The sequence below is a fragment of the Macaca mulatta genome, chromosome 2 (genome assembly GCF_049350105.2).
Source record: "Macaca mulatta isolate MMU2019108-1 chromosome 2, T2T-MMU8v2.0, whole genome shotgun sequence".
Classification (NCBI taxonomy): domain Eukaryota; kingdom Metazoa; phylum Chordata; class Mammalia; order Primates; family Cercopithecidae; genus Macaca; species Macaca mulatta.
Window position 1 is genome coordinate 148,944,294 of NC_133407.1, and position 16,029 is coordinate 148,960,322.

At 46.6% G+C, this 16,029-nt stretch overlaps 2 protein-coding genes across 8 annotated transcripts in view; one reads left to right on the top strand and one right to left on the bottom strand.

Annotated features, from left to right (window-relative positions):
* Positions 1-1,771, top strand: part of FANCD2 (FA complementation group D2) — a 77,130-nt gene extending 75,359 nt beyond the window's left edge. For all 7 annotated transcript variants that reach the window (XM_028844430.2, XM_077993420.1, XM_077993401.1 and 4 more), the window contains one exon: positions 1,029-1,771. In XM_028844430.2, coding sequence (XP_028700263.2) covers positions 1,029-1,103 — 75 coding nt within the window. In that variant the 3' untranslated portion in view covers positions 1,104-1,771. The remainder of the gene's footprint in view (positions 1-1,028) is intronic.
* A 2,574-nt stretch (positions 1,772-4,345) lies between these two features.
* Positions 4,346-8,596, bottom strand: FANCD2OS (FANCD2 opposite strand). Its single transcript, NM_001194342.2, is given in 2 exon segments — positions 4,346-5,193; positions 8,381-8,596. A coding segment is annotated over 1 exon segment (534 nt). The 5' UTR covers positions 5,186-5,193; positions 8,381-8,596; the 3' UTR covers positions 4,346-4,651.
* Between the last annotated feature and the right edge of the window lie 7,433 nt (positions 8,597-16,029).

The window sequence follows — 16,029 nt, forward strand, 5'->3', positions numbered from 1 at the left end:
CCTGGATGACAGACCCTGTCTCAAATTTAAAAAGTTCTTTTATTTACATGGTCCACAGTTTTATTTGTATAATATACCCCTTCCACCTTTTTCTCAGAGAATTTGAGGCAGACAGTATCCTATTAGTTTGGTACTTTCCCCTAAGCAAATCTCTCATACTAGAATTGTAAGCCAGACAGAACAGAATTTTGTACTGGATTCCTGTTGAGATACACCAGCACAGCACTTCTTTTTTTGAGACAGAGTCTCCCTCTGTCGCCCAGGCTGAGGTGCAGTGGTGCAGTCTCGGCTCACTGCAATCTGTCTCCCAGGTTCAAGCAATTCTCCTGCCTCAGCCTCCCAAGTAGCTGGGATTACAGGTGACTGCCACCATGCCTGGCTAGTTTTTGTATATTTAGTAGAGACAGGGTTTCACCATGTTGAGCAGGCTGGTCTCGAACTCCTGACCTCAGATGATCCATCCACCTCAGCCTCCCAAAGTGTTGGGATTATAGGCATGAGCCACCGTGCACTGCCATAGCACCACTTGTAATAAATATTTCATTCTATATTGAATGCCCTCTTTGTTCCTATGTCATACACATGAAGTAGAGCTGGAGGACCATGGCTTGTTTAAAATTATGCAAATTGGGCTGGGTGCGATGGCTCAGGCCTGTAATCCCAGCCCTTTGGGAGGCTGAGGCAGGCGGATCACCTGAGGTCAGGAGTTTGAGACCAGCCTAGCCAACGTGGCGAAACCCCATCTCTACCAAAATACAAAAATCAGCCGGGCGTGGTGGTGAATGCCTGTAATCCCAGCTACTTGGGAGGCTGAGGCAGGGGAATCGCTTGAACCTGGGAGGCGGAGGTTGCAGTGAGCTGAGATCACGCCACTGCATTCCAGCCTGGCAACAGAGCAAGACTCCTTTAAAAAAATAAATAAAAGTTTTAACAGTGACAGTAGTACAGTTGTGTATCCTCTAGGAACTGTATTCCAGAGGTCACCCAGAGCAGTAACCTAAAATACTTATTTATTCTTTGCCCCTTAGGATGGTGAAGAAGACGAAGTAAGTGCTGGAGAAAAGGAGCAAGACAGTGATGAGAGTTATGATGACTCTGATTAGACCCCAGACAGATTGTTGCCCGCTTCTGTGTCTCTGCCAGCCACTGATCATTTTGTGTTAAGAGTTTGAAATCCGCTGTTTACCTTTCTTACTGGAAGGATCCTTTTTTTGTTCCTCTATTTTTTTTTTTTTTCCTAAGACAGAGTCTCACTGTGTCGCCCAGGCTGGAGTGCAGTGGCGTAATCTCGGCTCACTGCAACCTCCACCTCCTAGGTTCAAACGATTATCATGCCTCAGCCTCCTGAGTAGCTGGGACTACAGGAACACGCCACCATGCCCGGCTAATTTTTGTATTTTTAGTAGACACAGGGTTTCACCATGTTGGCCAGATGGTCTCGATCTCCTGAACTCATGATCCACCTGCCTCAGCCTCCCAAAGTGCTGGGATTACAGGCATGAGGCACCACACCCGGCCATCTTTTGTTCTTAAAGTGGGGGCTTTATTAACTTGTGGACATCATGGATTATCTAACATCATCACAGTCCCTGGCTCAGGATTCTAATGTAGCATTATTTATTGGTTTGGATAAACCTAGCTGTGCTACACTGCAGAGTAAAATCTCTGAGTCATGATTCTGGACTTTGGGAGCTAGTTTTGAAACTGATTTATTCTAGAACTTAGGCTTGTACCAATTTTACAAATAAATTCTCTTCTAAGTTCTGCTTCAGCTGCCTCATTTATCTTTCTGGATTTGCTTCATTATTCAAGGATTAGGTGGAATTGAATTGAGATTTGTGCAGAGAAATTATGGAGACTGGTGCTAACATAGTTCTGCCGATTAAAATCATGTCTCCTGGCCGGGTGCAGTGGCTCATGCCTGTAATCCCAGCACTTTGGGAGGCCGAGACAGGCGGATCACAAGGTCAGGAGATCGAGACCATCCTGGCTAACACGGTGAAACCCCATCTCTACTAAAAATACAAAAAATTAGTCGGGTGTGGTGGCGGGCGCCTGTAGTCCCAGCTACTTGGGAGGCTGAGGCAGGAGAATGGCAAGAACCCGGGAGGCGAAGCTTGCAGTGAGCCGAGATCGCACCACTGCACTCCAGCCTGGGAGACAGAGCGAGACTCCATCTCAAAAAAAAAAAAAGAAATGTCTCCTATTATAAGAACCAATTTCATTTGAAATGAGATATATCTGGTCTTTCTGGAGGATTGACTTGATCTTGATGATCTTCTTTTTTTTTTTTTTTGAAACGGAATCTCACTCTGTCACCCAGGCTGGAGTGCAGTGGCACGATCTCAGCTCACTGCAACCTCCGCCTCCCAGGTTCAAGTGATTCTCCTGTCTCAGCCTCCTGCATAGCTGGGACTGCAGGTGCACACCACCATGCCTGGTTAATCTTTGTATTTTTTTAGTAGAGACAGGGTTTCACCATATTGGCCAGGCTGGTCTTGAACTCCTGACCTCGTGATCCACCCGCCTCGGCCTCCCAAAGTGGTGTGATTATAGGCGTGAGTCACCATGCCTGGTCGACTTAAACTTCTTGTCAATGCCCAAAGAAAGTCAAAAGGAATGTTTTGGCTGCTTTTTAAATTTTTTTGATTGGTGTGATAGTATAAGACCAAAATAAAGGCCGGGCGCATGGCTCACACCTGTAATCCTAGCATTTTGGGAGGCTGAGGAGGGTGGATCACGAGGTCAGGAGATCGAGACCATCCTGGCTAACACAGTGAAACCCCATCTCTACTAAAAAATACAAAAAATTCGCCGGGCATGGTGGTGGGCACCTTTAGTCCCAGCTACTCAGAAGGCTGAGGCAGGAGAATCGCTTGAACCTGGGAGGTGGAGCTTGCAGTGAGCCAACATCGTGCCACTGCACTCCAGCCTGGGCAACACAGCAAGACTCTGTCTCAAAAAAAAAAAAAAGACCAAAATAAAATAAAAAAGCAGCATCAAACTCGTGTTAACTTTGTATATATAATGTTTATTTCCATATTCTGAGTTATACCTAACCTAGTTAATTTTTTTTTTTTTTTTTTTTTGAGATGGAGTCTTGCTCTATTGCCCAGGCTGGGGTGCAGTGGCCGGATCTCAGCTCACTGCAAGCTCCGCCTCCCGGGTTTACGCCATTCTCCTACCTCAGCCTCCCAAGTAGCTGGGACTACAGGCGCCCGCCAACCCGCCCGGCTAGTTTTTTTGCATTTTTTAGTAGAGACGGGGTTTCACTGTGTTAGCCAGGATGGTCTCGATCTCCTGACCTTGTGATCTGCCCGTCTCGGCCTCCCAAAGTGCTGGGATTACAGGCTTGAGCCACCGCGCCTGGCCAACCTAGTTATAAGAATGCTACAAAGGCCAGGTGCAGTGGTTCATGCCTGTAATCCCAACACTTTTGGAGGCTGAGGCCAGGGGATTGCTTGAGCCCAGGAGTTTGAGACCAGCTTGGGCAACGTGGCGAAACTCCATCTTTACTAAAAAAAAAAAAAAAAAAAAAAAAATAGAAAAATTAGTGACTCATGCCTGTAATTCCAGCACTTTGGGAGGCCAAAGCGGGCAGATTACCTGAGATCAGGAGTTCAAGACCAGCCTGACCAGCCTGGAGAAACCCCGTCTCTACTAAAAATACAAAAGTAGCTGGGCATGATGGCACATGCCTGTAATCCCAGCTACTAGGAAGGCTGAGGCAAGAGAATCGCTTGAACCTGGGAGGCAGAGGTTGCAGTGAGCTGAGATCGTGCCATTGCACTCCAGCCTGGGCAACAAGAGCAAAACTCCATCTCAAAAAAAAAAAGCCAGATATGGTGGCCCACACCTGTAGTCCCAGCTACTCAGGAGGCTGAGGCGGGAGGATCCCTTGAGCCTGGGAGTTTGAGGCTGCAGTGAGCCAAGACCATGCTATTGTAGTCCAGCTGGGATGACAGAAAAAAACAAAAAAATGCTACAAAATTACTTGTAGTTTATTAGAAATAGAACATTAGGAGTACATTTCAGCTAAAATGGAGAGTCATGAGTTCCATGTACCCTACCAGAAAGCCTAGCTTCGTTCAGTGCTACCAAGATCTTTCTTGCCAGGCTGTACGTATTGTTTAATATCAGTATATTTCTACCCACTTTTGTACACTCCCATGGTATTAGGGTGTGGTTAGTTAGGGTTTTTTTCTTATTTTCATTGTTTTGGTTGGGGGAGGTTTTAAACTAATCCTTGACCTATATATAGATTTTTGACATCCCCTGGTACATGAAATCCATATCTTTCTCCTCTACACCCCTTTTTCCCCCAATTCATTGTGATCTTAGGTGTTTATGTGAGTTCACACTAGGCTCATTGGTTTATATCATTTGTTTAATGGTTATCACATGTACATGTCAATGCTAGTTTGACTCTAAATGGTTCAACCTTACAATGGGAATGTTTTTCCTTGTTCTCTATCATTGGTCCTTTTTGGAGGGGAAGGGATGAAAGGGGCTCCTGAATCATCACTGCTTGAAACAAAAGCAAGATGGCTGGGGCAATGACACAGTTTCATTTACATGGACAGGTTTCTGTAAGCTTCAGTTACATGCCAAAGGGCATGGTGTGAAGAAATGGGGATCAAATGAGGACCCTTTACTTGGAGTGCTGCAAGGCAAAGGTGCACTTTTTGTAAGTTGCATACAGCAAGAGGATAGAGCGCAGCATCTGTTTGCACATAGTCACTGTCATCTGAATCTGAGGCTCCTTCAGTCCAATGGGCCACTGGTGCTCCCTGCTAATGATTTTGCAAAAGGCTGACTTGTCTGAAACTCTGAAAGTCCCGGTCCATTTTGGTGGCTGAGCTGTGATAACCCTGCCAAAGACAGAATCTACTCCACTGAGGCGGATGGGCTGGGGCTTCCTGACCAGTCCTTTGTTGTTCATTGTTCGCAATTCTGATGTGTGACAGGGTAACTTGGGACTCACTCCAGATTCCAGGAATGGGCTGTCTAGGACTAGAGTGACCTCTTGAAAGCACAGCTGCACTTCAAGGTCAGATGGTGTGTGTGGGAAGCAGGGAGAGGCCCTGAAGGGGTGCTTGGAGGAAGGTATAGGTGTCGTGTGCCGCAGCCATTGGAAACTCTCATCCAGTGGGGTCCATGGTGACCAGAGCTGGTATCCTGCCATTGACAGTCCTAAAGGAGGGAAATCAGAGCATGGAATTTCCCTGACATGCTTTTCATGATGGTATGGACTTTCAAATTCCCATCTCTGTCTCACTATTGACATAAACTTATTCTATAGTTCCCATGAATAGATTCCAACAGGTGTTAGGATATTAGTAATTCTTTTCTTTCTTTCTTTTTTTCTTTTTTGAGACAGTCTCGCTCTGTCACTCAGGCTGGAGTGCAGTGGAGCAATCTTGGCTCACTGTATTTTTAGTAGTGACAGAGTTTTGCCATGTTGGCCAGGCTAGTTTCCAACTCCTGACAGGTGATCCACCTGCCTTGGCCTCCCAAAGTGCTGGGATTACAGGCGTGACTCACTGCGCCCAGCGTGGGTATTAGTAATTCTAATAAAGGGAAGTAGGGAATGATTACAAATATTGATCTGGCAACTGCTATGTGTACTAAAACTTTATATTACACTTTTTCACAAGCCTTTGGAAGTAGGTCTTAACCCATTTTATAGATGAGGAAATGATTTGTCTGAAATGAAATGAATATAGGTCCACTGTTAGGACCTATGCTATGTTGTTAGCTGCTAATGACAGAATCTATATGTTCTGAGGTGACAGAAGCTGCTGAGAATTCATGATGAGACCTTATTACTTGAGATTAGAAGCAGCTCAGAAAAGTCATATCTTAAAAATATTTATGGCTGGACACAGTGGCTCATGCCTACAATCCCAGCACTTTGGAAGGCTGAGGCAGGCGGATCACTTGAGATCAGAGTTCCAGACTAGCCTGGCCAACATGGTGAAACCTTGTCTCTACTAAAAATACAAAAATTAGCCGGGCATGGTGGCGTACGCCTGTAGTCCCAGCTACGTGGGGAGGCTGAGGCGTGAAAATCGCTTTAACCCAGGAGGCAGAGGTTGCAGTGAGTCAAGATTGCACCACTGCACTCCAGCCTGGGTGAAAGAGCAAGACTCTGTCTCAAAAAAAAAAAATTGTGTGGTTCGCAATGTATGAACTCTGTACAATGTATGAACTTGCAAGTATGAACTTCAGCATCATTTGGAAACTTGTAGATGTGCACATTTTTGGGCCCCACCTCAGACCAACAGAAACAAACTCCAAGTGGGGCCCAGCAATCTGCATTTATACAAGCCCTCTTGCATTGGCTATTTTGAGAATTTCTTATGCTATTCCTTTCAAACAACTCTAACTTTCACTATTCATTACTGAGATCATCTCCTGGCCCCAAAGGCCACTGTATTTTCTCTGCACACGGGAGCAACTTGCAGACCCCTGGGTTATTTATATACCACCTCAGAGGAGCTGGTAGGAGACTGGGAGGAGAAACATTTCCAAAGTCCAGTCAAAATATTGTTAAAGATTTTTGTTTTTCTAGGTGTGGGTGTGTTTTTAAATTTGTTTTTCTGTTTTGTTTGTTTTCCATCTGTGGAAGACCTACTGGTTCCATAAGACCTTAATTTTCTTTTTCCTTTGAAGATTAAAAAGGGCTGTGAGGATATTGCTAACTCAAAATTTATGCAAGTAAAATTAGAATTTTCTATCATTCTCCTTCAACATTGCCAGTATACAAGAAGGTTTACTGAATTCAGAAGCTAATTCTTTTTTTAGCGTGTACCTATTTTGTTAGTGGGCATAGTGGGTCCCTTTTCTTTCTAGCCAAGTGTATTTCTCTGCCCCTTCTCCCACAGAAGATAGCAGCAGATCCCATCCTATCCAGTAATTGCCCCAGAAATACTGTGAAAATTTTGACATCTTCACCACCATTTGTGAGATAGAAAAGTTGATTTTAAAAAAAGAACTGTTGGCCAGGCACAGTGGCTCACACCTGTAATCCCAGCACTTTGGGAGGCCGAGGCAGGTGGATCACTTGAGGTCAGGAGTTCAAGACCAGCCTGGCCAACAGGGTGAAACCCCGTCTCTACTAAAAATACAAAAATTAGCCAGGCGCGGTGGTGGGCACCTGTAATCCTGGGTACTCATGAGGCTGAGGCAGGAGAATCACTTGAACGGAGGTTCCAGTGAGCTGGGATCAAGCCATTGAACTCCAGCTTGGGTGACAGAGGGAGACTCCATCTCAATTAAAAAAAAAAAAAAATGGTTGGTGACATTTCAGACCAGAAGACCTGCCCCTGATAATGGTTAGTATGGGGGATTTGTTGATTTTCTGCAACTAGTATGTTTCTCATGATCTATGTAGGCTCTTTGCAAAGTACTAAATGTTCAAATATCTGGGCGGCCTTAGAATGAGAAAGGGACACCCAAGGGACAGTTATCTATTCCAAACACCCTGTGAAAGGCTTCTGGTGCTTGATATCTTGACCTTCAGAACACATACCCAAGAGAGGGACTACCGTGGTACACCACCATGACAAGGTGGGCAGAGAGGATAAATGCTGCCAAGCATATTTTTAATCCCATAATATGAGATTTTAAAAAGTATTTAATCACAGGATCATTTTCTCTTTCTTTTCTTTTTTTTTTTTTTGACATGGAGTCTGGCTCTGTTGCCCAGGCTGGAGTGCAGTGGCGCAATCTCGGCTCACTGCAAGCTCCACCTCCCAGGTTCATGCCATTCTCCTGCCTCAGCCTCCCGAGTAGCTGGGACTACAGGCGCCCGCCACCACGCCCGGCTAATTTTTTTGTGTTTTTAGTAGAGACGGGGTCTCACCGTATTAGTCAGAATGGTCTCAGTCTCCTGACCTCGTGATCCACCCGCCTCAGCCTCCCAAAGTGCTGGGATTATAGGCGCGAGCCACCGGACTCTGCCCCCAGGATCCTTTTTTTTTTGCCACATCTTCTAAGAGGAAATAGAGGTAGAAGTAAAAGGCTTTGTCAAATGTCCAGCCTAAGTCAGGGTGCGGTGGCTCAGGCCTGCAATCACAGCACTTTCGGAGGCCACGGTGGGCCAATCACTTGAGGTCAGGAGTCAGCCTAAATATTCGGCAGAACCAACATGGGATGAGGGGCTTCTAAACCTAGGTCCCCGCACCACTTCGCGCAAAGTTTAAAGATGGTTCATCCCATCCCCACTGCCCAGAAGTCAGTCAACCACTCCAGAAGGGCTTGAACCTACGAAGTCTGCTCAAGCTGCTTAGTAGCTCCCAGATAGGGAACACCTGGTTCTCCTGGTCAAAAAGGTTTCCCCTTCACACCCCACTTCCCGTTCCAAGGATTTCCCCACCTGGGAAACGGGGCGTTAGCGCCAAAATGCAGCTGAGGTCGTGAACTGTAAACGGAGATGCGAAGGGTCTGGAGCTGCTGAGAGTGGAGAGGCTCCCACTCCAAGCCGGAAGAAAGGGCTTGGGCCTCCTGGGTCTCTATCCGGGGACGGGGACCAGAAGGTTCTGGCTGAGGAGGACGATGCGGTGGGAACCTGGGCCCAGTCCCACCATCCGGGCCCAGGGCTCACCTGCTGAACCCTGAGGGTCGCACGCTCCAAAGCGGCGGCCGCTGTTCGTGGCGCCTGGCAACCACCTTTGTGACTCAGGACTGCGGGGCAGCCCGAGCCGCGGCGGGGGGCCGCACTCCCCGCCCCCACCTCATTGGAATGCCTTGTCCAGGACTCGGCCTTCAGGAGGGCTGGTTCGAATCCTGTTCCCTCCACTGTCTGCCTCCCTACCGTGCCACACCTGTGTACCTTTGATCAAGTCACAGAGGACAGGCGACCCCTACTTCAAAGGGCCTGCATAAAAGTCCCAGGACCTGTAGTTAGTGTTAAAAGTTAGCCCCAACTCATCACACTGTGCTCAGTGGGTGCTCAGGCTTGCTCAGTGTTGCTCTATTTGAATGATCCCAGTGCAAAGAAATAGAATAAATGTTCACCTGTCAAGAGGAGGAGGAAACGCACGTCCTTCCTTGATTTCCTGACAGAAAACCTTTCTCAGCCTTCTGTTAAACCTGAGAGTACCTGTAATCCCAGCTATCTGGGTGGCTGAGACGGTAGACTGCCTGAGCCCAGGAGTTCAAGACCAGTCTGGGCAACATAGTGAGATGCCCTGCTCAAAAAGAAAACAAAAATATCTCAAGAATAATTTTGTCTCATTCTTATAATGCAGAGATACACTTTTGCCATATTAGTGAAGGAGTGATTTGACAACTTTGTAATCATCACTTAAAATAATGACCCTGGATGGCTGAGGGAAAGGAGGAGTCTACCCAGCTGATGTCTGTATTCCCAGTACCTGGTTATTGCCATGCCTGGCAGTGTGCAGTATTTGTGGGGGGAAGTAGTTAATGGCCTACTTGGCCTTCCCTTGTACACCCAGAATCGCCCTTGCATTTTACACACTATAGAACACACACCACAAATAAGACTTGTCACCTTTGGTCTGGTTCTTTGGGTAAAGCTGATGGAGAGAGACTGAGGGCCTGAGCATAGGGTCAGGCAAGATCCTGATTTAGAAGACACACCCCCACTGTCTGTGCATGTGCACCTTGTGGAAGAAGAGGTAAGTGGAGAAGAGTGTGGAGGGAGTGTCAGAACATGAAGAGAGGGGCACAGAATAGTGAGACTTGGAAGAGACACAAATGATTTTGAATTACAAAACTTTTTTCCCCAGCTAGTTCACTTTTATTTCCATCTCTTTTTTTTTTTTTTAATGGAGTCTCACTGTGTCGCCCAGGTTGGAGTGCAGTGGCTTGATCTCAGGTCACTGCAACCTTCACCTCCCGGGTTCAAGCGATTCTCCTGTCTCAGCCTCCCGAGTAGCTGGGATTACAGGTGCCCGCAACCAGGCCCAGCTGATTTTTGTATTTTTAGTAGAGATGGGGTTTCACCATGTTGGCCAGGCAGGTCTCGAACTCCTGACCTCGTGATCTGCCCTCCTCAGCCTCCCAAAGTGCTGGGATTACAGACGTGAGCCACCACACCCGGCTTTATTTCCCTCTTGAATAAAAAAAGACATTTTTATTTTAAAAGAAAACAGTCATTTTTATTTAGGTTTTAATTGCACAGTGATTTTTTTGTTGTTGTTTTGTTTTTTAAATGAAAGTCCTCAATGCAAAATTGTATGTTTAAAAATTACTGGATAGATAGGGCTTCATACTGTTAAGAATTTGTATGGGCTGGGTGCAGTGGCTCACACCTGTAATCCTAATACTTTGGGAGGCTGTGGCGGGCAGATCACCTGAGGTCATGAGTTCAAGACCAGCCTGGCCAACATGGTGAAATCCCATCTCTACTAAAAATACAAAAATTAGCCAGGCGTGATGGTGGGCACCTGTAATCCCAGCTACTCGGGAGGCTGAGGCAGGAGAATCGCTTGAACCCAGGAGGCAGAGGCTGCAGTGAGCCAAGATCGTGCTATTGCACTCCAGCCTGGGTGACAGAGCAATACTCTGTCTCAAAAAAAAAAAAAAAAAGAATTTGTACAACAGTCCTCTGTGCAGTCTGCCCAGCTCTAAGGGATGTGTTCTCAGAAGTGCCATTCACCATCACCTCTAAGTCTGATAGTATGCTCCATATGGAAAACCAGAATGTGATCTGTATCATCCAGTGCTCAACATTCTGGTTGCACTGTTCAGGGATTCTCATGACAATAGCCACATTTACTCTGCCAAAAGCTGATTCAATGCTTTCAAAGCAGGCAGCAACACTGCTATGGTGCACAAACTATCCACCCTTAGATGTCTCAGCACATGTTCCATTTATTATGGCAGTAATATGGTGTCACGAAGTGTTAGTAGGAATTTGAAATACTGACTTAACAGGCCCAGCTGTGCCAATGATGGTCCAAGTGCATATGACTGCAAAGGAGGCTCAAATGACCAGGCTTAATGTAATTGCTATATTTCTTCGAGCTTTGATTCCACATTGATTCTTATACCTGAAGTCATCAGTGAGATCCCCAAGTTCCGTGAAGTGTATGGCCAACTCAAAGTGAAGACAGGGGCTCGGCATGGTGGCTCATGCCTGTAATCCCAGCACTTTGGGAGCCTGAGGCAGGCGGATCATTTGAGGTCAGGAATTTGAGACTAGCCTGGTCAACATGGCAAAACCCCGTCTCTACCAAAATATACAAAAATTAGCTGGGCATGGTGACTCATGCCTGTAATCCAAGTTATTCAGGAGGCTGAGGCAGGCAAACTGCTTGAACCCAGGAAACAGAAGTTGCAGTGAGCCGAAATTGCGCCACTGCACTCCAGCCTGGGCAACAGAATGAGACTCTGTCTCAAAAAAAAAAAAAAAAAAAAAAGTGAAGACAGGGACCTGGTTTCCATATGTTAACTGTAGCACCCCTGGCCGGGCGTGGTGGCTCAAGCCTGTAATCCCAGCACTTTGGGAGGCTGAGGCGGGCGGATCACGAGGTCAGGAGATCGAGACCATCCTGGCTAACACGGTGAAACCCCGTCTCTACTAAAAAAAAAAAAAAAAAAAAAAAAAAAAAAAAAAACTAGCTGGGCGAGGTAGCAGGCGCCTGTAGTCCCAGCTACTCGGGAGGCTGAGGCAGGAGAATGGCGTGAACCCGGGAGGCGGAGCTTGCAGTGAGCCGAGATCTGGCCACCATACTCTAGCCTGGGCAACAGAGCGAGACTCTGTCTCAAAAAAAAAAAAAAACTGTAGCACTCCTTGTTGCACCAACAACATTCCCAAAGCTGGCCTCTGCAGCCCTGTGTCACTCATCAGAAACAATTCCTACAATGAAGAACTATCATGCTAGCAAACCCATAACTGGAGGACTGTCTGACAGCAAGCTCTGTAAAGCATTTAGGAAAAGGCTCCTGAGGTCCACAGGAACCATCTTCACTCAAGAACAGCAGCATATCCTTGAGTCATTTGGAATTACACAGGAGATTCTGGAACAGTGTATAGGAAGTCAAGCAAAAGGACAAGACTTGAGTCTGACTTGTCCATGGAAGATGATCATTTAAAAAAATTATTGGATATAGTTTTCTGCCATCTGCATAATAAGAAAATATAAACTGATCCTGAGTGCATGCTTTATGAAGAGCTAGGCATTGTGCTTAGTGTTTTATTTATACTTTCTCACATAATCCTCCAACAATTCTAATTCATCAATGTTGTTATCCTTGAATTACACATAAAGACACCAAAGCTCAGAGAGGTGAAATGACTCCTGGATGGTAGATTTAAGATTTCAGACCATGATGCAATACCTTTATTTTTTATTTTATTTTTTTGAGACGGAGTTTCACCCTTGTTACCCAGGCTGGAGTTCAATGGTGCAGTCTTGGCTCACTGCACCCTCCGCCTCCCAGGTTCAAGCAATTCTCCTGCCTCAGCCTCCCTAGTAGCTGGGATTACAGGCACCTGCCACTACCCTCGGCTAATTTTTTTTTTTTTTCTGTATTTTTAGTAGAGACAGGGTTTCACCATGTTAGCCAGGTTGGTCTCAAACTCCTGACCTCAGACGATCCACCCGCCTCGGCCTCCCAAAGTGCTAGGATTACAGGCATGAGCCACCACGCCCGGCCGATGCAATACCTTTTTTTTTTTTTTTTTTTTTTGAGACGGAGTCTCACTCTGTCGCCCAGGCTGGAGTGCAGTGGCCAGATTGCGGCTCACTGCAAGCTCCGCCTCCCGGGTTTACGCCATTCTCCTGCCTCAGCCTCCCGAGTAGCTGGGACTACAGACGCTCGCCACCTCGCCCGGCTATTTTTTTGTATTTTTTACTAGAGACGGGGTTTCACCGGGTTAGCCAGGATGGTCTTGATCTCCTGACCTCATGATCCGCCCGTCTCGGCCTCCCAAAGTACTGGGATTACAGGCTTGAGGCACCGCGCCCGGCCTGCAATACCTTTAAAGGAAAAGCAGGTCTATCTGACTTTGTGATATCTAAGCAAAATGCCACTTCAACAGCATCACTTAGGATACAGGGCCTTGAGCAGCAGATAGCCTACTGCATGCTTAGGCTTCCCTAATTCTCTATATCTATTATTTATTTTAGAAATCATTTATATGTAGGCCAGGCACGGTGGCTCATGCCTGTAATCCTAGCACTTTGGGTGGCCGAGGCAGGTGGATCACCTGAGGTCGGGAGTTGAAGACCAGTCTGACCAACATGGAGAAACCCCATCTCTAATAAAAATACAAAAAAAAAAATTAGCCAGGCATAGTGGCACATGCTTGTAAATCCCAGTTACTAGGGAGGCTGAGGCAGGAAAATTGCTTCAACCCAGGAGACGGAGGTTGCGGTGAGCTGAGATGGTGCCATTGCACTCCAGCCTGGGCAACAAGAACAAAACTCTGTCTCAAAAAAAAAAAAAATCATTTATATGTATACATAAGAGAGCTCAGACAGACTTTAACCTGTTTTCAGAGTGGTATGGTGAAGAGATAATGAAGTCTGGAATCACCTGGTTAGGATCTTCCTCTTAATTGGCTTTGTTACCTTGAACATCAGATTTCTGATTTTTTTTTTTTTTTTTGGAGACAGAGTCTTGCTCTGTTGCCCAGACTGGAGAGCAGTGGCGCCATTTCGGCTCACTGCAAGCTCCGCCTCCCGGGTTCACGCCATTCTCCTGCCTCAGCCTCCCAAGTAGCTGGGACTACAGGCGCCCGCCACCACGCCCGGCTAATTTTTTGTATTTTTAGTAGAGACGGGGTTTCACCGTGTTAGCCAGGATGGTCTCAATCTCCTGACCTCGTGATCCACCTGCCTCGGCCTCCCAAAGTGCTGGGATTACAGGCGTGAGCCACTGCGCCTGGCCTTGATTTTTGATTTTCAAGTGAGAAACTTCTTCCTGGCTTCCTTCCACAGGGTTTGTGAGGGTCCAGTGAGGTAATAGCTATAAAAGCATATTTATAGCTTATAAAATCCTCTACTGGGGTAAATAACTGTTAGCAATGGTTTCGTCCCAGTTAATGCTAATACTAGTAGTAATCTGCCTCTTCAGCCACTTTTTTTTTTTTTTTTTTTGAGACAGGGTCTCACTCTGTCATCCAAGCTGAGTGCAAGAGTGCAATCACTGCTCACTACAGCCTTGACCGCCCTGGGCTCAGGTGATGCTCCCACTTCAGCCTCCCAAGTAGCTGGGATTACAGGCACGTGCCACCATGCCTGACTAATTTTTCTATTTTTTGTAGAGACAGGGTTTGACTGTATTGGCCAGGCTGGTCTCAAACTCCTGGCCTCAAGCAATATGCCCACCTCAGGCTCCCAAAGTGCTAGGATTAACAGGTGTGAGCCACCACACCCAGCCACTCAGCCACCTTTTTTCTTTTTAATAAAAAGCATTTACTGGCCGGGCACAGTGGCTCACGCCTGTAATCCCAACACTTTGGGAGGCTGAGGCAGGGAGATCATCTGAGGTCAGGAGTTTGAGACTAGCCTGACCAACATGGTGAAACCCTGTCTCTACTTAAAAAAAAAAAAAAATATATATATATATATATATACACACACACACACACACACACATATACACACATATATGTGTATATATACACACACACACACACAGAGAAATCAGTCGTGTGTGGTGGTATGCACCTGTAGTCCCAGCTACTTGAGAAGCTGAGGCAGGAGAATTGCTTGAACCTGGGAGGCAGCGGTTGCAGTGAGCCGAGATCGAGCCATTGCACTCCAGCCACAGCAACAGAGCAAGACTCTGTCTCAAAAAAAAAAGAGCATTTACTGCATGCCAGATTGTAAGTATTCCCTAAAACGAGAATAAAATTGTTCATATTCCACTACCTTAGCAAAGCAGATACTTACTTTTTTGGTAGATCCTTCCTGTCCTCAAGCAGACATTTTTCCATAGTTGCAATTAAAGAAAAATGTGGGCCAAGCAGGGTGGCTCATGTCTGTAATCCCAGCACTTTGGGAGGCCGAGGTGGGCAGATCACTTGAGGTTAGGAGTTCGAGATCAGCCTGGCCAACATGGTGAAACCCTGTCTCTACTAAAAAACACAAAAAATAGCCGGGTGTAGTGGCAGGTGCCTGTAATCCCAGCTACTTGGGAGGCTGAGGCAGGAGAATCACGTGAACCCGGCAGGCAGAGGTCACAGTGAGCCAAGATCGTGCCATTGCACTCCAGCCTGGGCAATTAACAGAGAAACTCCATCTCAAAAAAAAAAAAAAAAAAAAAAAACAAAGAAAAGGAAGGAAGGGAGGGAGGGAGGGAGGATGTTTTGTTTTTCCCCTTAATTTATTGTATTTGTTTTCATGTTGCTTGTGTTCATAATTAGCATTTAAATGACTGCATAATAGACTGGGCGTGGTGGCTCATGCCTATAATCCCAGCACTTTGGGAGGCCGAGGTGGGCAGATCACTTGAGGTTAGGAGTTCCAGACCAGCCTGGCCAACATGGTGAAACCCCCCCTCTACAAAAAATACAAAAATTAGCCAGGTGTGGTGACCTGAACCTGTAGTCCCAACTACACTGGAGGCTGAGGCTGGAGGATAGCTTGAGCCCAGGAGTTCGAGGCTGCAGTGAGCCATGATCATGCCATTGCATTCCAGCCTGGGCATCAGTAAGACCTTGTGTCAGGCCCAGCGCGGTGGCTCACGCCTGTAATCCCAGCACTTTGGGAGGCCGAGGCGGGAGGATTATCTGAGGTCAGGAGTTCGAGACCAGTCTGGCCAGGATGGTGAAACACCGGCTCTACTAAAAATACAAAAAATTTAGGCGGGCGTGGTGGTGTGTGCCTGTAATTCCAGCTACTTGGGCAGCTGAGGCAGGAGAACCGCTTGAATCCGGGAGGCGGAGGTTGCAGTGAGCCGAGATCACACCACTCCAGCCTGGGCGACAGAGCGAGACTCCTCTCAAAAAAACAAAAAACAAAACCTTGTCACAAAAACACAAAGTTCCTTCTGAAAGGGATTGTTCCAGTTTGCAGTGTGCCCACCTATTTATGACCATGTCAT